Below are 11679 nucleotides of genomic sequence, written 5' to 3' on the forward strand. Positions count from 1 at the left end.
TGTCATTAATGTAAATATGTAGAAAAAGGCTCAATGGGTCGTAAAAAAAAGGGCACAAATGCTACAGTTGAGATGATACAAGGAGTACATGATGATAAGCTAAAGGAAGTTACTAATGCAGAGCACCCTATACTTACTGATGAAGAAGAACATCCTGTAGATGTGCAGAGGAACAAGCGAGGCCCTACGTTGATGGGTAAACTAATTGCTACTGCCAGATGGGGGAAAAAAGCAAAGATTGATTATGATGACATGGGGCGGCCAACATACAATGCAAATGGAAGGGCTTTACAATCATACATTGGTTCTATTGCTAGAGCCATGGTGCCAATCAGTATAAAGTCATGGCCTGAAGTTCCAGAAACCATAAAACAAAAACTGTGGGAAGAGATTTCGGTAAGTACAAGCTTCAATTCGAATTTACAATCATACTTGCACCTCAAAATAATCTTTTTTGTTGCAGAATGTCTTTGAACTAGCGCCTCCCACACCTCGAACCCTTCCATAGTGTTCTTGGCTTCCTAAGGCAGCGGTTAACACGTCATTCATTCCAGAAGATTTGAACTCTCCTTTGCCTTTCTTTTCCAACAATTCATCCTACAATTGGAGACATGACAAATCAATTCACAATCTACAGTGTTATTTATCTAGGCAATATGGCGATTGAATAAAACTAAACATTTACAATTTTTTCAGCTACTTCGGATGTCTCCGAACATGTTATGTTGCCGGATTTGTCTTCTCGAGCTTTACGCCAAAGCACAGATCTATCAACTTCCTCATCTTCAGCAACCAATTTTTTGTTCCGCTACAATTTTAAAACTCATATGTTTAATAACATGAAGAACATGCTAAAAATTACAAACATATTGCTCTGTTTCTTACCAGTTCAGCCTCCAATCCGATGTAACCCTTGCGAGACATTCTGTGGTGATATTTACAATGCATGGTCCGTTGTTTTTGTTTTTCATGAGTAACCTGCATCATTATGTTGGCTCAGTTAAGTATTGAATTTAATACATTCGTGAGGAAACATATCAATTATTAAAGTACCTCCCATGATGGATCCAGTCTCGCATCCACAAATTCTTTCCAATCCGCTAGTGGAAGTTGATACTGACTTGGTGGAGAAATCAACTTTTCAGGATTATCTTTGTTCGGCCAAACAAATCTACTAGTCAATTTGTTTTTGAAATCTCTCCACTTCTGAGATGCTGAATTCATCACAGCATACTGACTTTCAGGCGCTAGTTCAAAGACATTCTGCAACAAAAAAGATTATTTTGAGGTGCAAGTATGATTGTAAATTCGAATTGAAGCTTGTACTTACCGAAATCTCTTCCCACAGTTTTTGTTTTATGGTTTCTGGAACTTCAGGCCATGACTTTATACTGATTGGCACCATGGCTCTTGCAATAGAACCAATGTATGATTGTAAAGCCCTTCCATTTGCATTGTATGCTGGCCGCCCCATGTCATCATAATCAATCTTTGCTTTTTCCCCCATCTGGCAGTAGCAATTAGTTTACCCATCAACGTAGGGCCTCGCTTGTTCCTCTGCACATCTACAAGATGTTCTTCTTCATCAGTAAGTATAGGGTGCTCTGCATTAGTAACTTCCTTTAGCTTATCATCATGTACTCCTTGTATCATCTCAACTGTAGCATTTGTGCCCTTTTTTTTACGACCCATTGAGCCTTTTTCTACATATTTACATTAATGACACAAATGTTAAAACCTACACAATAACATTAACCATTAAAATAACATAAACAATAATTCTAATAAGACATGTATAAACATGAAATAAATAATAACACAAACAATAATAACATAAATAATAAACATGACTTGTAGAAACCTGACATAAATAATAAACATGACATAAATAATAGCAATAAGGTTATGTTTATAGCATAACAAAAAACATGACATGAAAGTGAAACACATCATTTTTTCTTGTTCGTTTCCCAGCCACCCTCAGTTTCTGATCTAAAGTAACTTTCATGAGCCGGAATACAATGAGTATCAACATCATCAATTGGTCGAGAATCAGGAATACTAGTCCAACCATCATCATCTCCCTCGTAACATCGATTTGGCAGAGGGAGTACAATTGACCACCCTTTTTGTAATGGGTCATCAATATAAAAGACTTGATTGACTTGACTTGCAAGGACAAATGAGTCATTCTTGTGCCCTATTTTGTTCATATTGACCAAGGTGAATCCACATTCATCATTGTGGATAACTCCTTTGTCATTTGCAACCCACGCACACTTGAAAAGAAGAACTTGAAATTGATGATAGTCCAACTCCCATATTTCTTCAATCACTCCATAGAAAGTCACATCAGTCATCAAGGGATTCTTATCTTTGGCACTACAGACAAGCATGGTGGTAGCAACTAGAGAAACCCCACTGTTTTGGCAAACTCTCTCATCATCCCGTGCCTTTGTTTGGTATAAATTGTCATTTATCACGTAACTGCTATACTTAATGACTTTCCCACGTGGACCATGAGCCAGCCATGTCAATGTTGATGTCGTTCCACCATTGCAGCTATCTATTTCAGCATCCACCTGACATTTATACAATTAGAATAGGGTGATTAAAATACTTGCTCCAAACTGTTCACCGCAAAATGCATAAAGCAGATTTATCCACCTAACCTTTGCACGAAACCAGTCAATGAACTTCTTATTGTGAGCATCTTGTATCCACCTTTCATCTTTCTCTTTTTTCGGAAACATTGACTTCAGGAAATATTTATGTTCACTGTGGAAATATTTATATAGCAATTTGTGTTGGATATTAAATATTGACAATCACATGGGTGCAGAATTATAGAATAATGCAATACACTTACATAACGTATGGAGATACTTCTTCTGTATTTTCCAGCACAGTCAAATGTGCTTGTTGAAGGTCAACTTGTGGCACTACAATTGGTGTTTTGCAGGCTACAATGTTTGATTTGGGATCAAGATTTGATTGAGGCAACCCAATAGGATCAAGGTCATTTAGGTATTCCGAACAAAACTCAATTGCTTCTTTGGCTGAATATCTCTGCACAATGCAACCTTTAGGATGTTTACGACTGCCTACATAACTCTTAAGCACCTTCATGGATCTTTCGAACGGGTACATCCACCGGAAGTACACTGGTCCACATAATCGAACTTCTCGAACAAGATGAACTGTTAAGTGAAGCATGACATCGAAGAAAGAAGGGGGGAAATACTGCTCCAATAAGTAGAGTGTAACAACCAAGTCAGATTGCAGCTTATCTAACTTGGCTACATCTATCACCTTGCAACAAATATCTTTGAAGAAGAAGCATAGTGTAAGGACCGTGTATCGTATTATCGTAAATCTTATGTTGATTATCGATAATTAATGAAATTGTCATGGATTAGGTATTTGATGTATATCGTGACAATGGAATTGAGAATGAATATTGGATATGAATTGACGTTGTAAGAGCTCGATTGGAGGCCGGACGCCAAAAATAGTACAAAAATAAAACATTTGTACAGTACGAGTGGCGCCCGGGCGGTAGAAAATTACCGCCCGAGCGCCAGGGTATATGAAGGCATGTTCTTGGACAGAACTTGCCGCGCCCGAGCGGTAATTTGCAACCGCTCGAGCGCGGTGCATTTGAGGGCCGGGGGCAGAACTTCTCGCACTCGGGCGCGAGAATTCTACCGCCCGAGCGCGACTAAGATGAGGATAAGAATTGAAATTTCGTTCTTTCTTTCGTCAATTGTTTTCAGAGAGTTCGAGAAGGAACGAGAGATTCCGATTTTCTTTCTTCCAAATCGACTTCGAAACGCTGTCCAAACGCGAAACAAATTATATATTTGTGATCGTCGCGTCGAGGGCTTCTGATTGAGGTAATTTTCTTGTGATTCCAGCAGCTTTAAATATCAGGATGCTGGAATAGCATGTATTTGAAGTTGAATTTCTGATATGTAGTAGAATAACCGACAGGAAACTTGTATTCGAAGTCGGAATTAAATTATGATATGATTTTGATTTGATATGAATTTTTGAAGTTTCAAATGATATTTGAAACTCATATTAATGATTTTGGAGTATGTTATTGATTGAAATGAGTATGTAATTGATGTAGATAAAGCGTTATATCAATATCTTCGGGCTACATCAATTGGAATCGAAGAATTGAGGTATGTTGCGACCGGGTAACATACGACAGGTATCTGTATTTTATGATATATGTTGGATTGATTTGATTGATTGGATTGGAATACGTGTCTATATGCCTATTTGTTGATTTGATGTGGCATACATGACATTGAGATTTGAGTATCGATGTACAAAATAAATGTTTTGTTAACACACATCATTTTATGCATACATCGATACATGACATGCACGTTGAGCTATTATCCTTGGATACCCTGATATGATTGGATTGGATTCCGGGGTTTGTGAACACAATCGCTATGCGGGTATTATATGACCCGTAAAGCATAGACAATTGTGGCCCCATATGATTGGATATGAGATGTGGGATTGATGGCGCTTCGTCGACGCTATCATATGTGTATTCCCATATCGGCCGGTGTGCCAGCTCGAGCATTGATTTGATTTGATAGCGATTCGATTGATTCTGGCATGTGCTCAGTGGATGGGCATTTGACCTGATACCTCCACGACATACATGCATTGCATACCATATATCATTGTTTAGATATCTGTGGTATATATGATTGGTTGTTCCATACGGAGCTTTGCTCACCCCCAAGGGGGGCTGTTGTTGTCTTTGTGTGTGGACAATGGCAGGTACTCCAGGATATCAGGAGGCCAGAGAGGGCACTTCTGGAGGAAGCCACAGCTTCGGCTGAGGTTTTTGTTTATGTCTTGTTCCCAGTATATATGTATATGTATCTATATACCGGGGCATGTCCCGAGGATATGAGTTGTTTGTATATGATTGGTTTTGATTTCGTGTGGGCATGTTTTATGATTTGAGATTAAATACTATTTTTAGTATTATAAATCTAGAAGAGATATTTTGGGCTCGTCGTAAAGAAATTTTAAACCCGTTTTCCGCTGTGATTAATTAAATCCTAATCTGATTGCATTGTAATAACGATTAGGAGCTAAGGGCCCCACACATAGTCTTATAATGGCATATCTAACATGTTTTGGTAATGCATCACGTATGAGTATTGGAAGGAAATGCTGCATTAGAACATGACAATCATGAGATTTCAAGCCAATCAATTTCAACTCAGACAAGGACACAAGATTTTTCAGGTTCGATGAGAAACCTTCTGGGACTTTTATATCCATTATCGACTGACAAACTTGTAACTTTTCTTTTTTTGTGAATGAGCATGCAGCAGGAGGAAGATATGTTCTTTTTTCACCAAATTTAGGTGCCAATTCAGGCCTAACTCCCATTTGAACCATGTCCAACCTAGCTACCACATTGTCCTTGGTTTTTCCTTTAACATTCATCAAAGTATTAATGAGAGATTCGAAGACATTTTTCTCTATGTGCATCACATCGAGACAATGCCTAACATGCAGGTGTTTCCAATAAGGAAGATTGAAAAAAATTGATTTTTTCTTCCAACATTTTCTGAAATCTGTTGATCCAAAATCTTTTTCTTCTTTACTATCTTCCAAATTATTGTCCTTTGCATTCTTTCTCTTTTTACCTTTCACAATAATCTTCTTTCCGAAAACACACCTTATATCAGAAAGCTTGTCAAACAAAGCAACCCCAGATAATGGTGTAGATGATTCTCCATGTTCTTCCATACCATCGAACTCTTTCATTTGCCTCCGATATGGATGAAACCGTGGTAGGAATCGTCTATGACCAACAAATGACATTTTCTTCCCATTTTCCAAATGCTTTGCACAAGTATCTTCTTTGCATACTGGACATGCATAATAACCATGTGTAGTGCATTCACTAAGGTTACCATAGGCTGGAAAGTCATTGATGGTCCATAGTAAGACTGCTTTAAGAGTGAAAAATTGTCTACGATAAGCATCATAGACACCATCAACTCCATCCCACAATTGTTGCAAATCTTCAACTAACACATCAAGATAGACATCTATATCGTTTCCTGGCTGTTTAGGCCTTGAAATGAGCATAGTTAGCATGATGAATTTTCTCTTCATACACATGTTTGGAGGCAGATTGTAGGTGACCAACATAATTGGCCAGCAACTGTACCGACTACTAAGGTTGCTATAAGGATTAATGCCATCAGCTGCAAGTGCAAGGCGAAGATTTCTTGGTTCACTTTCAAAGTCGGGCCACATATGATCCACCAACTTCCAAGATGGTGAATCAGCTGGATGACGTAACTGACCGGGAACTCCTGTGGTTTCTGCATGCCATGTTAAATTTTTCGAGGTATGTAGAGATTTAAACATGCGCTTAAATCTTGGTATGGGAGGGAAATACCACAACACCTTTGCAGGAACACCTTTCTTCTCAACGTTCTTCTTGTTTAGCTTCCACCGTGACAAGCAACATTTAGGGCAGTTTACGCAGTCTTTATATTGCTTCCTATAAAGAATGCAATCATTGGAACAAGCATGAATTTTTTCATGACTCAACGCCAAACAACTCAATGTCTTTTTTACATCATACATTTTGGTTGGCAGGTTGTGATTATCTGGTAGCATATCCCCAAAATCCATTAGTAGATCGGAAAATAGAGCGTCACTCGTCCCATGCTTTGCTTTGGTGTTGTATAGTTTCACAATTGCACTCAACTTTGTGTAACGCTTACAACCACTATACAAAGGTTTCTCTGCTTCCTCCAAAAATTCCATAAACGCTTCTGGATTTTCTGTATAGTTATCATATGCTGCCTCACACATATTAGTGGTTTCAAAGTGTCCGTGATAGTTACCAATTGGCTCCTTGTTCGTGCTCCAATTTACTTTGTCACTTTCAGCAGACTCACCGTGCCAAATCCAATTCACATAATTTTGACTAAAACCATGGAAATAAAGATGCTCTCGAATGGACTTAGCTGGTCTTTTTTTAAGATTTTTACATTTGCAACAAGGGCAATGAATTAAATTGGGGTCAATATGGGGATTCTCTAAACAACCTCTGATAAACAGTTCCACACCCTCCTCGTACTGTTTTGACCTTCCATCCGAGTGAATCCAAGATTTATCCATTTCAATACAGCAAAATACCAGAAATATATAACAATGAATTTGATCTAAACCTGAAAATATTACATTTAATAATGTCATTTTCAATTTAATTTGTTGAGCGCAAAAAAAAAAACGAAAGGACTATTGATTAACAAACAAAAGAAGACTACACAGATGCATATAAGTTAGAAAAACAAAAAAAAATCGACGGAGACAATGACTAACAAGAAATAAAATGATAATTTAGTGCTTAGTGGAAAAGTAAGAATGAGAAAAGATGTGGTAATTGCTAAAGTTTGAATTCCGCTCGGTTCCTTTTAAAAGTCTACTTGTTCATTCTTATAGCTTCTAAATCCAAACAACCAGAATATTAAAACTTGCAATCAATTTTTTCACCAAAAGCTGAAGTTCCAAAAATCTGGTAAGAGTAAAAATGAAAGAAGATGGAATCAAAGGGAAGCAGGTACAGGAAGTGTTCTTTAAAGCAAATAATCTAATTAGGTAGCATTTGCTAATCCCCTTCAAAAATGAATATTCAACAAAAACTTATGGTCATAGTAGAAAAACATTGCAATGGGATGTCACGGAAGCAGATAAGTAGCATATTATTATATCAAGTAATATGTGACTGCAAATCAACAAAACAATTATAATCATGGTGATAACAGGTAACTGCATTAAAAACCTTAAATATTACAGGACAAATTCAAAGCACATGACTATGATTCAGCTCAGAAACGTATAACCATTTCAGTTGAGGGGCAATAGCCAATAAGATAAAGAAAAGATTTCAAAGCAAGACCGTACCCAAAATAAAATTGATAAAAACAAACAAAAAAAAGGCCAAATACCAACGCATGTAAAATCAACTCAGCTGGTTAAAAATTATCGCACCGCAGGTAACATAAAATTATAAATCTTAAAGCAAGTAGGTACTGTTACAGAAAACGTATGTGAAAACATGAATGCCAAATCAAAACCAGTACAGACTTCAAATCACAGATTAATTGGAAAAAAGATAATCAGGGACGGAATAACTAGACTTACGGTGGTGGTGGTGGTGGTGGTGGTGTTTTGCTTCTATCTCGGTGAGTTGAACGGCGGTGGTGTTGGCGGTTCGAAGCGAGAATGGCGGTGAGTGGAAAATGTGGCGCGTTAATGAGCTCGTCTATGAATATAATCGATATAACTCAGCGACGGTTTTTACAAAATCCGTCGCTAATAGCGACGGCTTTTGAAATACCGTCGCTAATAGCGACAGAGTTTTTAACAACCGTCGCCGACGAGATCGGCGAATCGGCGACGGTTCAAAAACCGTCGCAAAATGTCAACACTCACCAAATGTTCAGCGCGGTTCATCTTATTACTTCGGCATTAACTTATTTTTCTTCTTTTTTACTTCATCAACATTGAAATACCGAAGTAAAATATAATAATAAAAAATAGTGAAGCCCGTGTTTTTAAACATCCGAAGTAAAATATATTATTTTACTTCGCTTGTGTTATTACCTAAGTTATTGGTAATGTATTACTTCGTAAATTATTATTGCCGAAGTAACGTCTGGCGAAGTAAAATTTCATTTTTCACATAGTGGAGGTGCTGGATTTACTGGACCACAAATTTTGTGAAGTACATTATACCAACTGTTTTATTCTTCCAATTTTGCCTTAAAAATGTGATGTAAATATAACTATTGAGTTTAATAGTAGTTTTAATAATTATTTTTACTTCTTCCAAACTGCAAGCCCCTTCTCTTTTATCCATGATCGTACATGTAAATTGTGTAAAGCAGTTGAATGTTATAAACTGCTTTACGTGTTTTAATTATTATTCCTTTTAAAACATGAAAAATCAAATTGGAAATACATAAGGAGCCGAGGGGCTGCAGAAAGATCTCATTCAAAATCACTCTTGATTTTGTGCTTATTAATTTTCATACGAGCTTCAAATAATAGTTTTTTTTTTATTTTACAAATATGCTCTGCGTAGACGCATCGGGTTAGGGATGTAAACGATCCAAACCAAACCAAACAGTATCAGGCTTGAGCTTGGTTTGTTTAAAACTGTTTGAGGCTCGAGCTCGAGCTCGATTCGAGCTTTTATTATCAGGCTCGAGCTTGGTTTGTATTGAAATTACTGAGCTCGTTAAAAGCTCGAGCTCGAGCTCGAGTTCGGCTCGTTAAAAGCTCGTTTAGCATGTTAATCAAGCCGGGCTCGAGCTCGGCTCGTTAAAAGCTCGTTTAGCATGTTAATCAAGCCAGACTCGAGCTTGATTAATTAATAGCTCGTTTAACATGTTTAACAAGCCTGACTGGAGCTCGTCTCGTTTTCGAGCCCGATAAACATAGATTGAGATCGAATTTGAGTTTGAATCGAGCTTGTTAAAAATTAAATATATCTATAAAATAATTTTAAATCATACATAAAAATGTAAATTCATTCATAAATAACCAAAACGGCACAAATAAGAGCAAAAAAAAAAAACATAAATAAGTATATTATTGAACATTCCAAAATCATGTTTGCGAGCCACCTGCAAAAAAAAAAAAAAAAACATAAATAAGTATATTATTGAACATTCCAAAATCATGTTTGCGAGCCACCTAAACGAGCTGAGCTCGAGCTCGAGTACGAGCCATCTAAACGAGCCGAGCTCGAGCTCGCGAGCCTATTATCAAACATGTTTGCGAGCTCACGAGCCGAATATCCTTAGGCTTGAGCTTGGTTTGATTAAATTTTCGAGCTCAAAATCGAGCTTGGGCTTGGTTTGATATGATTAATAAACTCAAACGAGCTTTTTATCGAGCCGAGCTTCGAATAGCTCGCAAACCGTTTGGTTCATTTACATCCCTTCATTGGGTGTACCACAATTAGTATTAATTAACATATTGAAAATATCACATAACGTGTCTTACACAGATTGTTGTCTTAAAAAAAAAAACTAAAATGCGTGGCCCAACACCATTGATGAGTTGGGCTTGAGCTTTCAAAATTTTTAAGCAATATTCTAAAATTTGATTCGGGGCAAAAACTTGGAAATATCAGTCAATTAGGGATGTTTATTGGTCGATTAGGTTCGATTTTCGATTTTTTATTTTGATTTTCGGTTTTAGAAATATATAATCCGATATCCGAACCATTTTTCTTCGTTCGGTTCGATTTTCTACCAAAACGGTTTGGTTATTTCGGTCGGTCAATTTGGTTTTGGTATAATTATTTAAATTAATAATATAAATATATTGTAAAATATAATATGTACATGTTTTCTTAGTAAAATATTTAAATACAAAGTCTAAATTAATTAAACAAACAACAATCAACTAAAAATTGTTTAAAATGGTTTTTCATTCACTAAATATCATATCAAAATATATAATATAAATAAAAATCTATTTTTTTATTAATATAATGAAATTTCGGGTTTTTTTCGGTTTTGACATATATAATCCGAAATCGAATCAAATAAACTTCGGTTTTAAAATTTTATCTGAATTATAAAACTCGACTTTCGGTGCAGTTCGGTGTTCGGTTTTTTTGGTTTGAATTTTCGGTTTTTTCGGTTTTTCCGAAGTTTGAACACCATTACCGTCAACCTCTGGTTGACCATGTTAAACATTAGTTTTATATATATATATATATATATATATATATATATATATATATATATATAAAAATTAAGTTAACTTCTAGTTTTTGTTTAAGAAAGCTAGGAGTCAAATTTTAATATTTTTTGATAAAAATTAAGCTTTAAATATTTAATAAAATAATTTTTTTAACTAAAATAAATGTGCCAAAATATTCTTTATTTGATACTCTTCATATTAAAAAAAATCTAAGATTTATACACGTGTTCTTAAATTTGCATGATATATATTCTTAAATTGATTGATTTTATATGATCAAATTACAGTAAAAAGGAAACATTTTTTTATGATTAATCTCATACTAAATTCTCTTAAGCTTAAATTTAATGTTTTGTCACACTTCAAGAATTTTAGAACATTGATTTAAGTATTTTCTTCATTAAAAACCAAAACATATTTCGCAGTTAAATACAATAATCAAAACTTATTATTATTATTATTATTATTATTATTATTATTATTATTATTATTATTATTATTATTATTATTATTATTATTATTATTATTATTATTATTTACGGGAAGTTCACTATGAAATGCTACAATTTATATTTTGTGGATGAAGAATACAGTTGTGAAAAGTCCACATGACCCTTCATTCACATAACTTGGAAAATACTAAAGAAGATTAATATACTTGTAAAATTCACAAAATGAGAAGAACATACATGTAAAACCAAATCAACGACGACCAGTGAAGGAATTAGAAATATAGTTTTGTCCGGGCTAGAATTTTAGACTCTAAAAATCTTTTAATATTTTAAATTGATCTACTTGAACTAATATCATATTATTCCAAAATTATACAAAATTTACATATAATTTGTTTTTTAAAAAATTGAGCCACCTAGGCTAAAATCTGGGTAT

The 11679-nt window shown here is 35.3% G+C and overlaps 2 protein-coding genes across 2 annotated transcripts; both read right to left on the reverse strand.

Annotated features, from left to right (window-relative positions):
• Window positions 1-673: 673 nt before the first annotated feature.
• LOC140838986 (uncharacterized) lies at window positions 674-8617 on the reverse strand. The gene is made up of 4 exons (XM_073205615.1): window positions 8215-8617; window positions 1054-1263; window positions 886-978; window positions 674-808 (listed from the first exon to the last, which is right to left on the reverse strand). The coding sequence occupies exons 2-4, from the start codon at window positions 1222-1224 to the stop codon at window positions 674-676; spliced, it is 399 nt and encodes a 132-aa protein (XP_073061716.1). The 5' UTR covers window positions 1225-1263; window positions 8215-8617.
• On the reverse strand, window positions 1950-7188 carry LOC140838987 (uncharacterized). Its single transcript, XM_073205616.1, has 4 exons — window positions 5170-7188; window positions 2870-3312; window positions 2673-2778; window positions 1950-2582 (listed from the first exon to the last, which is right to left on the reverse strand). Exons 1-4 carry the CDS (start codon window positions 7186-7188, stop codon window positions 1950-1952), a joined length of 3201 nt encoding a protein of 1066 aa, XP_073061717.1.
• Window positions 8618-11679: the final 3062 nt, after the last annotated feature.

Source organism: Primulina eburnea, chromosome 8 (assembly GCF_022965805.1).
Source record: "Primulina eburnea isolate SZY01 chromosome 8, ASM2296580v1, whole genome shotgun sequence".
Classification (NCBI taxonomy): Eukaryota; Viridiplantae; Streptophyta; class Magnoliopsida; order Lamiales; family Gesneriaceae; genus Primulina; species Primulina eburnea.

What these genes read in the sequence shown, in the direction of transcription:
- LOC140838986 (XM_073205615.1), bottom strand. Translation starts at nt 1,224, where the DNA reads ATGAATTCAGCATCTCAGAAGTGGAGAGATTTCAAAAACAAATTGACT. An exon ending in GACTGGATCCATCATGGGAG is followed by an intron (nt 979 to 1,053) that starts GTACTTTAATAA and finishes ATAATGATGCAG; the next exon opens with GTTACTCATGAAAAACAAAA. An exon ending in TCGGATTGGAGGCTGAACTG is followed by an intron (nt 809 to 885) that starts GTAAGAAACAGA and finishes TTAAAATTGTAG; the next exon opens with CGGAACAAAAAATTGGTTGC.
- LOC140838987 (XM_073205616.1), bottom strand. Translation starts at nt 7,188, where the DNA reads ATGGATAAATCTTGGATTCACTCGGATGGAAGGTCAAAACAGTACGAG. An exon ending in GTGATGCATTACCAAAACAT is followed by an intron (nt 3,313 to 5,169) that starts GTTAGATATGCC and finishes ATTTGTTGCAAG; the next exon opens with GTGATAGATGTAGCCAAGTT. An exon ending in TTGACTGGTTTCGTGCAAAG is followed by an intron (nt 2,583 to 2,672) that starts GTTAGGTGGATA and finishes TATAAATGTCAG; the next exon opens with GTGGATGCTGAAATAGATAG.